The sequence below is a fragment of the Sylvia atricapilla genome, chromosome 8, assembly GCF_009819655.1.
Source record: "Sylvia atricapilla isolate bSylAtr1 chromosome 8, bSylAtr1.pri, whole genome shotgun sequence".
NCBI lineage: Eukaryota > Metazoa > Chordata > Aves > Passeriformes > Sylviidae > Sylvia > Sylvia atricapilla.
In genome coordinates, this window is record NC_089147.1 from 34871970 (window position 1) to 34887363 (window position 15394).

The 15394-nt window shown below is 42.1% G+C and overlaps 1 protein-coding gene across 3 annotated transcripts in view; it reads left to right on the plus strand.

The window, feature by feature from the left end:
- The first annotated feature begins 980 nt into the window (after positions 1-980).
- HERC4 (HECT and RLD domain containing E3 ubiquitin protein ligase 4) overlaps positions 981-15394 on the plus strand; it is a 30291-nt gene continuing 15877 nt past the window's right edge. For 2 of the 3 annotated variants that reach the window (XM_066324413.1, XM_066324415.1), the window contains exons 1-10: positions 981-1093; positions 1853-2000; positions 3173-3462; positions 6182-6341; positions 7388-7464; positions 9554-9775; positions 11784-11875; positions 13072-13202; positions 13753-13913; positions 14257-14333. In XM_066324413.1, the coding sequence (XP_066180510.1) occupies positions 3237-3462; positions 6182-6341; positions 7388-7464; positions 9554-9775; positions 11784-11875; positions 13072-13202; positions 13753-13913; positions 14257-14333 (1146 nt within the window). In that variant the 5' untranslated portion in view covers positions 981-1093; positions 1853-2000; positions 3173-3236. The remainder of the gene's footprint in view (positions 1094-1852; positions 2001-3172; positions 3463-6181; positions 6342-7387; positions 7465-9553; positions 9776-11783; positions 11876-13071; positions 13203-13752; positions 13914-14256; positions 14334-15394) is intronic. The other variant, XM_066324414.1, reaches the window with a different exon arrangement.

Here is a 15394-nt window from a genome sequence, read left to right on the forward strand (position 1 = left end):
TTCCTCCCAGTACCAAGCATACCACCAGGAAAAAAAAAAAAAAAAAAAAAAAAAAGTTAAGAAATCTGTCTGGCATGTAAACTTCTCTTTTAGTGGTTCCACTAGAGATACGTGCTCAGTGAAAAAAAGGTTTTACCACGCCCATCTTGGGTACGGACACTGCGAAAAGCTTGTAACTAGACCGGAGCATTCTGGAAAGCGCACTTTTGTGCGGGAGGGGCAGCACAAAGGCGCCCCGCGGGTCCCTGGAGCAGGAAGGCCGCGGAGCGCCGGCGTGCTCGGGGCTGCCCGCCGCTGCAGCAGCGATCGCCCGCGGGGAAGCACGGCGGGCTCCCACCGGTTAATGACGCCTAATTGGAGTGGGGAAGAACAGTCTGTGCCTGCACCTCCCTGGCGGATCCGGTTCCTTCCCACAAAGAATGATCTCATTCTTTCCGTGCCCTCAGAGATCAAGCAGAGCCTTCTGCAGATCTCCATAGACCACGGATAAGGAGCAGCAACACGCGCCCAAGTGTCCGAAGAACTCCGCAAGGCACACGAAACGCGCCATACGGAGACGTCTTTCTCGGGGAGCTATCTGCCCCAGAACCCACTCAAGGGTTTTAATTCTCAATTTAACACAACGACGGCTCTGTATTTCCACGCTCACATGTGTTCCCATGCTAAGAACACGTCCAGCTTCAGTCACCGCCGGAGGGAACGGCGGAGCTCCGGCGGCCAGCGCCGCGCTTCCCCGAGCACCCCGGGAGAACGAAAGCGTCACGCCACCGCTCCTCCCTGCTCGGGCCCCTCCTAAGGCTCGTTTCTGCCGTCCGCTGCCCAACGGCGGGAACGGAGCCGCGCCGCCGAGCGCACCGTCCCCTGCGGAGCGGCCCCGAGCGCCGGCCGCCGGCTCCGCGCCGCGGCCCGCCCCTCACTCCGCACGGGGCCGGGCCGCCGGGGGGCGGGCGCTGCGGCCGGCGCCTGCGCGGCAGCGGCGGCCGGGCCCTGTCACCGCGGCCGGGGCCGCTCACGCCGCTCAGCCCCCGGCCGTGTCTGGCGATCGCCCGCGGTGTTCGGGCTGCGGACGGCGGCGAGCGCGTCGCTGCGGCCGGTGAGTCCCGCCGGGCCCGAGCGGAGCTGGGCGCCGCCGTGGCGGGGCCCCGCGGGGCGGACGGGGAAGTGGCCGGGGCCGCGCTCGGGCCGCGGGGCCCCGAGGCGGGACGCGGCCGCGGGAGCGGGGCGGGCCGGGCCGCGGGGCAGGTGCGGGCCGGGGCGGTTGGAACCGGGCCGGAGCAGCCGCGGGGCACGGAGAGGTCCGGCCGCCGCCCCTCTCCGCCGCCGGGCCGCGCCCGCCGCTCCCTCCCCGCCTCAGCGCGGCGGGCCCGGGGAGCCGCGCCGGGGGAACGCGGGGCCGCGGCGAGCGCTGGGGCGAGCGGGGTCCCCTCGCGGGGCACGGCCCGAGCCGTGACAGCGGCCGCAGCGCTCTGACAGCGGCCGCAGCTTGCCCGAAGCGGCCGGGCGCTCCCCTGCCGCCGCCCCGCGCGTCCCCCGCGCTGTGCTGGCCGGCGGCGCCGGGCCCTTCGCACGTCACCCGCGGGAGGATCCAGCAGCTGGCGGCGAGTTGGCTCTCATGACCACGCGCAGGGGTGAAAGAGTGCCGTGATTAGAGATCAAAGTACAGAACTTTGGCTGCTGGCTCTTGCACGGTACAAAACAAAACAGCCTCGCCTTCCGTGGAAATACGTACGGAGCTCGATAGAAAGGAGGGCTTTTGTCATTCTTTTTCCCTGCTGGAGATGGAGATAAATCTTGACTATAGAAATTTCGAAGAACTGTAATCGTACATCTTTTCTAATTTCTTGTGTTGCAGGTTGAAGCAGGTCACTTCTACAGATGTGCGACATGTGCTGTTGTGCGGCTGTGTCTTAACCGAAGACATCTTCATTTCGATGTCCCCTTCTGAATGTGGTAGGATATAGCTAGGGAAATATTTGATCATGCCTCACCTGCTGAGATAGGTAAACAGAATGCAATATATTTTAAGCTGTTTGGCTGTTTTGGTTCAGTGTTGGCTTTTGAGGTTTTTTTAATGCGGTCACAAAAATAAGTGCCTTGTTTACTGCATTTTGACTTTTGCAGAGAAAAATAATTCATCCTGTTGTGCTGGCAGGAATTCTGCCCTTTGGTGTACGTAACGCTTAGATATGAAGTGTTAGCTTGCTTCTTTGAGCAGTTTGGGATTTAGGTAGTTTATATGTGTTATCACCCTGCAGAATGTCTTCTAAATAATGGTGAAAAAAAATTATATGAAAATTTATAGTAATTTCACATTAGATTACACTGACTTTTAAATTGCTCTGAAAATACAGGGAAACTTAACTGTCATGGAAATGTGGTGTAGGTAGTAGTGAAAACATTGTCACGAATTCTTTGTTGTATGCACTACTGCAAATGAAAGAGAAGGGTAGCTTTGAATCCTTTCCAAAAAGGTACAGAGTCTGTCAGCACAAATACTGATAATTGCAATTCAGGGATTAGGAGTGTGGGCCTGTGGGCAGCTGGTAACTGAAGCTGTAGCTAGTGTTGATTGCAGTGCAGGACTGGGGACTTGAGTTTCAGATATTTTTCTTTTGAATTTTAAGTTTAGTTGACTTCTAGTTGTTTAAATGTAGTGATCCACTGTTGCATAACTGGATTGATCAGAGCTGACCAGTTTTTTCCGAGTGATGAGTCAAGTGTTGTTTTTGGTGATGATCTTGAAACCATATGCAGTGCTTGCTGGAGTCATACAACTCCTGGAGTCAAGAAAGTAGCCTGTACTGTCTTCTTAGAAGGTATTTGAAGTCATTTCTGCTGGCTGGAATTGGTTGCAACTGCAAATTTGTATAAATTTGGATTAAGGATTAAAGAAGTTGTACATAGAATGATATTTTAAGTTTTCAAAGCAAAGTTATGTAAAACCAGTGACCTGCACATCTTGAGAAAGTTGTGTCTGAAATGGGAAAGAATGCATTTTACTGCAGAGTTAATGCAAATCCTGTCCAAGAAAGCAGATCACTCTTAAAAATTGTTCAGGGTCTTTATACGTTGGTATAGCAAAAGTGAGCTCATGGGTTACATGCTGTATAGAAAGTGATGTAAATGTTGGGGACAATACTGAAAAGTGTATATTTTCCTTTTATCTTAACAGCTATGCAAAAGGAATATTCTAGAAAAGTGAAGTTGGAAGATCTCTGATAAAAAGAACTGTAAACATGTTGTGCTGGGGCAATGCATCTTTTGGACAGCTTGGATTGGGTGGAATTGATGAAGAGATTGTTTTAGAACCCAGAAAAAGTGACTTTTTCCTAAATAAAAGGGTCAGAGATGTAGGATGTGGACTGAGACACACTGTTTTTGTCCTGGATGATGGGACTGTTTATACATGTGGATGCAATGATCTAGGACAACTGGGGCATGAAAAAGCCAGGAAAAGACCCGGTAAGTTTAGAAGTGATGAATTGTGGAGATTCTGTGTGGTGGTGTGTGTGTGGCTTTTGTTTTATTGTGCTTCATCAAAGCTAGGGTTGCCAGTGTCTGTGCATGTCGCAAATTCACGTGCAGCAGTTCTTCCAAGAATGGACATATATTTAACTGGAAAAGCACTGCTTTGCTGGGGTGGGTTCTTGTGACAGATGGAAACATCAGCTGTTAAACATGGTAGTCCCTCCACGTGTTTGCACACTGTGCAGCTGGACACTGCTGCTAGTTTTTATTTCAAGCATGGCCATGGGAGACTCAGTGACTCTTTCGAATGTCGAGGGGAGCTGACCTGCTGCAATACATTGCACTTCATGTTGGATTTGGCTGTTGGACTGTGGTGGAAATGATTATTTAGCATATCACAGTGGAGAAACACATTTTCAGTTGTCTAATACATGATGTACGACAGGTCTGATTAAAGCCATTTTCTCTGTTTTTTTTTTAAGAACTAAAAATTTTTGATAAAAGACTTATCAGCATATGCTGCGCTACGGAGAGAGGATTTTGAAAAGCCTGAAGGATGCTGTGTAACAATTCTTTGGACCTTTTAGTTCTTCCCATCTATGTTCTGTGTGTGTTTCTGCTCCCTCCTAGTGCAGTTCTGGAGCAGAAGTGGGTAAACATCTCACAGGGACTGCAGAGGAGTGTGCACATGGGCTCCCTTCTGAGCTTGCATGTGAGTCATAGCTGGTGCTGAGAGCCAGGGAGCAGTGCTGCTCACTGCGTACAGCACAACGTAACAAACTGCAGAGGCTTGCTGAGACTTCATTCTAATCGCTCCTAGGGCACTTTCACAACTTCTTTGGCTCAATACTCGCCACGAATTTTTCAAATGGAAATGTGGTGTCATGAGGTATTTTAGTGGTTCTCCTTTACAGAGAGTTTCAGTTTTGATGCCAATTAGATTCTGTTTGTTTTTGCTTTCGGGTTTTGTTTTGGTTTTGAGGTGTGACTTTTTTAAAGAAATCTGCACTTCTATTGGGAAACAGTATGTGGATATTAAAACTGATAAACTTTAATCCTGTGCAAACATCTGCTTCATGAACATGGAGAGAAACTCAGTATGTCAAATTTACTCTGACTACTTGTTGCCCACTTTGAAAATTACGCTGAATTGTCTTTCAAATCCAAAGGTTACAATGAAAATATCAGACTTCTAATTTGTATGACCTTTCGTATGTAATGGACCTGCTATAATTTTTTTAAATATGCTCAGACACATGAGGATTGTAATGTTTCTAATTTTGCTTTCACCCAGAGGTTACTGATAGTACTGCTGAGTGTTGTATGAAGTCATAGCATTGGGATAACTTCAGTTGCACAGTCCAGAGAGTCTTGGTATCTTTACAGATGGGTGGATGCTCTCTTTTGTATGTGTTTCTGCCAACTGAAGATAATTTTGTTGCTGACTGTGTGTCTTTGCTACCTCCTTCTCCTCACTGCTTTTCCTCTTTCCAGACCTCTACTTGCCATAGGGATTGTATGACTGTTCTTAATCCATTTTAGGCAGTCAGGCTGGCTGGTTCAGCAGCTGGGGGAGATTGCCTGAGCTAATCTGTGTGCTGTTGCCTGAGCTGGAGAGTGCTTCTATGACCTCTCCCACTGGCAAAGCTGTGGGAGGCTCTGATGAGTGAATTGGGGTGGTAACCTCTTTAGTCAGACCAGCTGCATGTAATAAAAAGAACTTATATCTGCTGCCTGTGTTAGTTTATTTTGGAAGCCGAGTGCCTGTTATGGTGCAGATAATGTGAGCTACTGTTTTGCAGTAGACTTGGGCTGTGCTAGGCTGTGTTTAGAGTGCCCCTAACATTGACGATACACTGGCATTTTTGGTGGTATGCCATTCTCAGGCTGGAATAGAATTTGCGTTTGAAAACTGGGAGTAAGATGTCCAAGCAGTCCCTTATTTAAGGAGGCTATTAAAAAGCCCAGTCTTGATGACAGGCCCTGATGATATTTCTCTGCTTTACTTATTGCTGAAATGGAAATGTTAGACTTCTGATCACAAATCATCAGCCCAAAACCAAGCTTTGAGTGTTTCCAAATGCCTTGGTGCAGGCTACTGGAAAAAAATCCCAGATATTTTAGTGTGCGCTTTTCAGAGGCATGCACTATATGCGTAGAAAAATTACTTTTTAGGATCTGTTTCCACAGTATTTTGCATTATAAAGAAGACACTGTGCAGCTTATTGCAAAATCAGTGGCTTTAGTCTGTAATTTGCCCTGCCTTGTTTTGCAGGCTCTTTCTTAGTCATGAATAGGTGAATTTAATTTGCTGTGGTGGAAAGTTTTCCTCTTACCCAATGTCTACACGTGTAGTCATTTGACAGTAATCTATTTGACCTTACTGTTAATTGAATTTCTGCACTCGCTTTCAGGTGGCAGGATTAGAAGGAGCCATTACAATGAAGCTGCAGGTTTCGTGCACTTCTGTGTATTGCTCCAGAAACAGCTATTATTAGGTTACTTCAGGTGTCAGATTTAGCTTAGTTCTCCTAGAATCACATGTTAATAATTTTAAATAAAGGGCGTTTCAGCAGAACTTACGGGCTTAGTTGGATGTCACACCAGTGGATGTCTTAGTACTGTGTAAACGGCTTGGGACAAGCCTAGCTTGTCAGTAGCTTTTTTTTTTTTTTTTTTTAAACCAACTGATTTTCTTTCTTTCTTTTTTTAGAGCATGTTGGTGCATTGGATGCCCAAAATATTGTAGCTGTGTCATGTGGAGAAGCCCACACTCTTGCATTAAATGACAAAGGTCAGGTATATGCTTGGGGTCTGGCTACTGATGGACAGCTTGGCTTGCCAGGAACAGAGGAATGCGTCAGAGTGCCCAGGTTAAAAATAGTACATAATAAGTTGCCTTTTTCTAAAATAATGTGCTTAAATCACGTTGGTTAAGCTATTCTACCGTTACAGGTAAAGCCATATAAATATAAAAAATGTATATTGGCTATGATACTTGACAGTTTCCTTTCTCAAGAAGTCACGTGAGAAATGTGTTAAAGGTGTGCTTGGTTTGGTTTCTTGCTTTTCGGGGTGTTTTTGTTTGTTGATTTATTTTTTTTAATAGTCCTCCACTAACAATGAGGCTTACATTATAGAAGTAGGATGGGTATTTTAAGAGTATGAAAGCCATTTAAGAGAGGTTAGAGAAGTAGGGTGTTAAACTTTCAATTTCAGGAAGGTACATTTGCTATCCAATTTTTGTACTTAAGTTTTCATCCCAAAGCTTTTCAGCTGTGATTGAATAATACACCTCCTACTTAAAAAAAAATTCATCTTGGCCAGAGTCACAGGCTTTTTTCAGAATGCCATAAGCATTCCAGCTACCTGAAGTCCATGCACAAAAGTAACAATTCCTTGGAACCTTAATTCATGACTATAATATTAAAAATGTTCTATCTGTGTGAAATGTCAAAGCCCTCGGGCCCTTCAGAAACTTTTTCTCATCCAAAGTTGAAAGCATTATTAGTTTTAGTGCACATGTGGATGTATTTGCAACTACTTTATAATACTGTGCAGTATTTATTAGCTCTCTAAACTGAAGTTTTGGAAACTGGAAAGTAAAAATTAGTTTCTTCTTGTATTCTGTATTCATTCCTCCATTCAGCTGTGCGAGATTGTCTTCCTGCACATGAACATCCCTGATTCTCCGTTATGGATTTTGACAGACTTTATGTGTTTGAAAACAGGACAGAAGCTGACCTTAAAAGGTTTAGAAAAGAAGCAGTTTTGACATCAGATTTTAATAAATGGTGTCTAATTAAAGTTTAGATGTTTAATATGCTTCAGTGAAGAGGATTCACATTTTGTATATTACCCTTTATTTCATACCATGATCTGGTAGCTTAATTCTTTCTCTGTTTTCTTACCCCAATAGAAATATTAAAAGTTTATCAGAGATCCAGATTGTTCAAGTTGCTTGTGGTTATTATCACTCTCTAGCGCTCTCAAAAGGTAAGCCAAATTCTCCTGAAGTTTTGTGTAATTTCTTACTGGGGAATTCAAAAGTTTTCAACTTCTTTTTTTTTTTTTTTAAGGAAATATGTTTATTAAGCATGCTACTACTTAGCATAGATGGGATTTCAGGTTGGTAGGGGCTGTGTAATTTAACATGGAAGCTTGAATTTGCAAAACAAGCATACAAACAAGTGTCCAGTTGTGCTTTTATTTCTTCAGGGCGTGTGTGTGTGTTGTTTTGGGTTTTTTTTTTTAATTTTATCGTCTGGCTTTCATGTAACTTCCTTTTTATTTTGTTATTTTGTTTATTTTGTTTATTTTTCTTAGTGCCAAATCTTTCTCATCCTGCTGGCATGCTGCTCTATCCCTCGTCTGTTTTAACCTGTAACCTCAAATTACTGAGGCTTGCAGGAGTGACTTCCCTGTGTGCTTTATTATGGCAAAGCCTCTGGGTTTTGGTGCTTCCATAGTTAAACTTCCATGTCACATACAAGCCACCTTTGAAAGTTTAAAATACCTGACTTCAAATTTCTGTTGGGGCTGTGAGCACATACTTAGTTGGCCTCACTTGTACTGCATGTCTGGTTGGTGCAGCTCCCCAGAAACAAAAATGAATTTAAATTTTTGTTGCTTATCTCATCACGAGATAGCAAAGTTGTGGCCAAAACTTCCTCTTGGAAGAAGTGGCTGCTGAAAAGGGTTAATGGGAACTTACAACTCAGAACAAAATTCCAGAAAGATTGTCATTTGTCAGTGTTTCTTAACAATGTGTGTTTAAAATATGAGCCAAGTAACTGTGAGGAGGCTGGTGTTCATTGTATGCTGAATGATTTTTTTTTTTCTTTACAGTAGTTTTGAATATGAGTTTCTCTCATATTGAGTGTTTCCTGTGCCATTATGCCCAGGTGTAATTCTCATTATAACCCAAAGAAATGCCTTTGTTTTCAGGGCAGGCAGGCAGAGCTTTAGGAGTAACCCTTTGCCTGGGTTAAGATCTGCAGTAGAAAGCAGGGAGTAGCAGAGTTATATTGTGTTCTGTTGGTAAGATGCAAGAATGTCACAGGAATTTGTGATTTGAAGTTCACTGAGTGTTTTAAATAGTTATAAGCTTCAAGTACAGCATCACTATTTTATTGCCAGTTCATGCATTTGCAGTTCCGTTTCTGTTGTTGATCTGTGCTGTAGGGTTTTCTGGTTCAGTTGTTAATATAAATAAGAAAAATCTGAGAGACCGCTACTTCAAGGGTTGGATTTAATTGCTTCCCCATCATGATAAAAATTGTTATTGGAAAGGGGGAGAAGGGAGAGACATAGGAAGCATTTTGAAGGTAACATTGCTCTTGAAAGCATATCACATCAGCAAAAGTAAATTATTTTGTGTTTGAGTGTTAATCTGTAGGATAGTAAATGCCTTGGCAAAACATTGATTGTTCAAGAGAATAATGTATTTTAGAAGCAGTCTTAACATAAATAAGTCTTTGACTGTTATTCTTCAAAATGTTTTTCTTTGTAAGGTATCAAGTGACATTATAAACCTTGTGCTACATTGATCATACAATGAAGACAGTATTTAAAAATACATGTCTCTGAAACTGTGTGTGAAAATTTAAGTGCCTTACCTTAGAAAACCTTAAACGAGACTTTTGATTGGAAATCAGAAAATTTTCCCTGTCCAGGGTGCAGCTTCAGCAGATCTCTGCATAAACATCTGTGCAGTAGTGGACCTTCCCATGGAGCAGGGTCTTGCTTTGTAATAACCAAACTCAGTTGATCTGGCACTGTTGAAAGAGGAATGTTAAGAGCAGTTTTGAGGGGTTTGGGTGTGATTTAAATCTTTCCAATCTGATTAAATGCTTGAGTTGAATGCCTGCAAATTACACAAGAGTGTTTAGCTTCAGAGGTCAGTAATTTGTATGCGTTTCCAAACTCAAAAAATACTTGAAGAGTGACAGTCTAACTTTTACCTTTTCTTACACTGGATAAACATTGTACTATTAAACTGTATTAATTGTATTTCTTGGTTGGTTGTTTTTTTTTTTTTTTTTTTTTTTTTTTGTTTTTTTTTTTTTTTTTCTCCTTCAAACAGGAAGTGAAGTGTTTTCCTGGGGACAAAACAAATATGGCCAGCTGGGCTTAGGTTATGAGTATAAAAAACAAACCTCACCACAAATGATTAAATCTCTGCTGGGAATCCCTTTTGCACAGATTGCAGCAGGAGGAGCTCATAGTTTTGTACTGACACTTTCTGGAGCCATCTTTGGATGGGGACGCAACAAATTTGGGCAGCTGGGTCTTAATGATGACAATGGTGAGTAAGCATTGCTTCAGGAGAGTTTCATGCTGAGGGGTTTGGGTTGTGAATCCAAAGAGAGCAGTGTTGCTGGGAAAGGAGCAGACAGAACAAACCTTGTTCAGTATTGTCAGAGTGTGCCAATGCCATGTGAGGTTGCATGAAGAAGAGACAGAGGAGTTTTCCTCAGCTGTTTTGTAGTGAGAATGCTGACAGTGTTATGTTGAAATTCTTGCCTGCTTCACCGGTATTCTTCCCCTGTTCTACATCTTCCTGTGACTTAATGGGGTTGAATTAGAATACTGTGCAGTAGTTACAGTTTGAACTGAGTTTTACATGGAGGAAATGGCTTGGCAAAAGCAGTAATCTGTCAAAACTAATTGGTTGCCCTTTGTAGTCACATTTAAGCTGTCTTCATTTTTTACTGCAATTTACTTTTACGTTCTTTTCTTGAGCCTTTTTTGATAATCATTCACAATTTTTGGCTAACAATTTCCAAAATTTCCTTGGCTAGGTGGGTGACACTCAATGATTTTTAGCAAGTGGTTAGATTAGACGAAAAATTGTTTCTTGGTTGGTTGTATTTTGTTACATGCTCAGCATCTGCTCACAGAGCTCCAGGATGGCAGTGTTTGCTGTCAGGATCCTGTAATGCACAGTTTAGTAATGTATAATCTATAGGTGGTTTCATGAATTCAGGTTTTCTTACTGGTTCATTGTTGTCAACATCATTTAAAATAGGAAAAATGGGTTGTAAATAAAATGCCCATATGAATGCCTTAAAAATTGTCGCATTCATGTAGTAAGAAAATTACAATTATTTTTCAGAAATCATGGGAGACTTGCTTCTACATATTCTTTGGAATGTGCGTAGCCCCAGATTTTTTTGCAGCATCACTTCTAAATAAAATCCCTTTTAAATGTCTTCGTAGGATTTCCTGCAGGCATGTTAGCATGCTTGACAGGTTTGAAGACGTTAGCACTAGCGTTTTAAAGAACTGCCTTTGTGTAAAGTTGTCCAAGTTGACTTGTCCTTGTGATGGAGGGAAGTTGGATTTGCTTCCTGTTTGTTCAGTGCTCCATTCTGTTGTGCAATTGGTCACATTAAACTATGTGTATAAATATCATTTCCAAAGAAGCCAAACTGATACTGATGCCAGGATGATCTTTTGCCTTTCCTTTTATATGCATCTTACGTACCTTTTATGTATCCTCAGTACTCTTAGCATGCATACTTGTAATTCCTTAAGCCTCATAACTTATCACAGTCCTGGTGTTCTATTAGGCCAGGAGACCAAACATCCTGGAGGCCGGAAAACCCTATGCTGTCTTGGAAAACCAAGGAACATATAGAACATACCCTGTAAACTAGAGATTTGGCCCATCCAGGAGGGAATTCCCTGGGATGGGAGGATGTCACCCTGTTCATTCAAGCCTCTCAGTGGGGCATCTTTGTTAGATATGCTAATTTGTAAGGTCTATACAATTGTAAACGCAGTCTATCCTGCCTGTGCATTGCAGCGCATTCCACCTTGACAAAGTGGTACACTATAAGGATCCTTATTAAATGCTGAGCTTAAAAACCCTTTTATCCCTTAACTGTGTCTGGCTCTTAATTTTTAGGATCAAGGAAAAGCCATCAATACCACCTTACAGGAACATTTTAAAAACATAAACAATGATAATAAACATAACAGAAACAATTTATTTATTTTCTTTTCCCGTGGCCAGTGCCAGGTCTAATGTAATGTTTCATATTTAGTGGTCTGTGTATATACGTATCATCCTGTGCTAGTCAAAATGACACCATGGGCTACAAAACTTTTCAGTGTAAGTAGTCCCTAGTTTTTTTCTGTAGCAGCACTTCCATCTCCAAGATCTGTAAACTCAGTCATGGTGATTGCATTATGCTTGCAAATTTGAAGTGCTTACTTGACTAGAACCAAATTAGAATAAGTGAGCAAAACTCCTTGGGTTTTGATTTGTATCGTCAGAATAAGTGACCTTTCTTTATTAAACCCTTCAGACAGGTATGTTCCTACACTGCTGAAGTCCCTGAGAAGTCAGAAGGTTGTTCATATATGTTGTGGAGAAGATCATACTGCTGCCCTTACGAAGGTACAGAACTTCAAGATGTATTTTTATGCTCCAGTTTTTTTTATGTAGTCAAGAGAAGATGCTACCTGAACAGGAAATAATAAACTCAATTCTGAATAAAATTTCTGAAATTAAATTGAGGAGAGATTGGAAGAGTGGTTAAATATTTGAAAAAATTACCAAATGCAAGAAATCTTGTGTTCTAAATGCTCATTTTCCTTTTTCATGCATAGAAGTTAACTTCCAACTTGCTTTAAAGCTGATGGGCTGGGTTGAGATACTGAATGCACTGTGAATGTTTGTGGAGATTGCCACCCATGTGTATGGCTCCGTTGTCCCCTGCAGAGGCGGGGGCTGATACAGCTTTTGTAGGCAGTATTGTGTATATGTGTGAACATTTTCCCAGTCCTTCTGAAGTTCGGGAAAACCTGGCGCTGTTTGCTGTCCTGACTCAGTGAATGAGGCTGTTGAGTTTTCTCAGTGGATGCTGCAATTTTGGTGATGGTTTCCAGCTGAGGGCCTGGCTGGTGCAGAGTAGAGTTGAAAGAAATAGATTCGCAATTTCAAAGCATCTGAAAATGGCAAATTTCAGAGTTGTTGTGAGGGAAGGTATATAGCTTCTGAAAATGTTTCTGGTTTAAACATTGAAGGTGTTGGTTAATTTCTTGATTAATCAAAAACACTTAAAAAGTTACTTGCCTTTCAACAATGTTGAAATTTTTGGTTTCTTATGCTTTCAAATAAGGAGGCTGTTTCATACTGTGTTGTACTGTATATCATCTGTTGAGCTTGGCAGCCTCCTGTTGCTAATCGCTTCAAAATTTGTATTCAAAGTTTCAAAGCCAAAGTACACTTTTTAATATTGTGCATTTGTACATGGGTGAAGTTCATCAAGGAAACTGGAAAAGAGGAAAAACAAGGATGAGGATCTATAAATGAGACAGGATAATGGCAGGACTGTTGTATGATAGTAAGGAAATTAGATGAGTGTGATTTGACACAGGTCAGGTAATAGTTCATAGCTGTGCCACATTTTCGTAACTCCGATTAACTTCTGACTCTTCTTTATCTCGGGACCCTGTTAGGCTCTGTGTGTTTTCTGTCCTTTCCCTGCAATGCCAAGTCATTAGGAAAGACGTATTTAAACCCCCTGTTTCTGTAAAGTGTCTTGTTCTTAGATATATGATCATCCTAATGTAAAATATTTATTTGTTTAGGAAGGTGGGGTGTTTACATTTGGAGCTGGAGGCTATGGTCAGTTGGGTCATAATTCTACCAGCCATGAGATAAATCCAAGGAAAGTTTTTGAGCTTATGGGAAGCGTCGTCACGCAAATCACCTGTGGCAGGTAAGGTCTATTGTGTGCTAACCCTATCAATCTTACACATAACTCGTTTTCTATAAAACTTTATATCTGTTGCGATACGAAGCAGGGGTTTTCTTACCCTTTGTGGTCAGGAAAGACAAAATGACCCCCAACAAAAGAAATATAGTGACGTTTTGTGGATTCTATAAAAGCATTCATAGAAGAGCTAAAGGAAGTTGTGTATTTGAGAGGCTGTGATTTATTTAACTGGCACTGTGAAGAATAGTGTGAAAGTATTTGTTGCTTTCACTTAATTTCCTGTTGAAGAACAAGTGTGTCTGGTAAAGTACAAAACAGTTTACACAAATTCCCAACTAGTTCTTCACGAGCCTCTAATAGGAGAGGGGGTATCTAGAGTTGAGCAGGATGGGAAGGGAAGGCAGATGCAGGCAGTCTCTAGACATTCATTTCTGATAGGCTCTAAAGGTCGGATAGGGGCTAAGCACTGGTAGCTCTATTCTGGGAACATTTCCATAAAATAGAAAGGAGACGCAATGCTCAGGCTTGTGTTACTGAATTGTCTTTGCCCTAGGCAGCACACCACTGCATTCGTCCCTTCTTCTGGAAGAATTTACTCTTTTGGACTTGGAGGCAATGGGCAGTTAGGTACAGGGACCACCAGTAACAGGAAAAGTCCCTTCACAGTGAAAGGAAGCTGGATTCCCTACAGTACTCAGTGCCCAATGAGCACAGGTAAGCAGCAGCTGATGTATTTGCTTCTTGGTGGCCTGTTCCTTTATAGTGGCTTAAAATTCTCGAGATTTAAACTAAATATTGGCTGTCACTGTTTTTTCCAAACAGTTTGATTCCACTGTGCTCTGTGTTCCTGCTGTTGGAATTACATGCCTGTGCTGGTGGGTGAGGGCCTCTGGTAGCACTAGACCTAGAACATACCTCAGGGAAAGATGATCTTAACTGTTTTATCAGTGAGAGTCCACCACAAGGGAACCTATTTGTAACCAAATATTGATTGCAGCATCTTAAACATTTTCAATTTCACATTTTCAAAGTGGCCTGTTTTTTATTCCTATTGCAGACAGTGAGGAGTGCTACTGTGTAAAGAGAATTTTCTCTGGTGGGGACCAAAGTTTTGCACACTACTTTTATCCACAGGTAACTAATTAAGGTTAATTTGGTTCCAAAGCTTGTGAAAGTTGGATTTTAGGTTTTTTGATGCATTTTGAAGGATTTTGATGTTGAAGGTGCACGTTGACTATATTGTAAAGTTTGTCAGAGCAGTGTGGAAGCAAAAGGCACTAAGTCATGGTAGCAGCTGGAGGACTTAGATCCAGTGTTAGCTGACAGCAAACTCTTGAGACTTTTTGGCATAAGCTTTTCTCTTGATAAATGAGTCCACTTCTTTTCATATTGTAAGGGGAAAATTGATTGAATATTTGAGCTCTCTGCTCCTTGCCCAGTCCTCTTCATAGCTCCTGATAGCAGCAGTTTTGGTGTCTTCTCCTCTGTAGCCGTTTTGAAATACCACAGTGTTAAGGGAACAAATGGAGCTTTTTGCTAAAAATTACTGATGGCGATGTAGTTTATGTCACAGTTTTACCATAGTCGTAAAGCTCAAGTTTTAAAGTAACAAGAAATGATCTGTTTAAACTCTAGTACGTAGAAGAGTCTAGAAGGACTTTACAGTAAAAATGGCAGTGTGGAAGTGTGATGGAAATGAAATACTCTTGGAGGGTGAGTTGGGAGATAAAATAAAAACAAGATGAAGATTCACGAGACTGTTTCCAGTACAGCTCAGCAGATAGTAGACCGTGAGGGTTGATGAAGGATCAAGAGTTGAGTATGTAGGGTGAAAACTAATTTGGACACAAGGGAAAATGGGTTTTAGTGGAGAAGCCTGTTTATGAAGAGAAACTGAGTGCACATCAGACTTGCAGCAGTGCTTTGTGCTCAGGGCCTGTTCTGGTTGTACAGAATCAGCAGTTTTTCTAGGATTGACTTGTTGGATTCTTTTTCTAAATTCTGATAGGGTTTTAACCATTGTTGTCTTTGAGAGAAACTTGCTTAGCAGGTGTAAAGTGGAAAATTGCTTATAGTAGAGACTCAAAACTTGTGTATTAAAACTTCCTTAAAAACTTTTTGTGCAATTTTTGTAATTACTGGAGTAGTTTCTGACTGACTAATTGAGGTGAACTGGAGACTGTATGAATGCAATT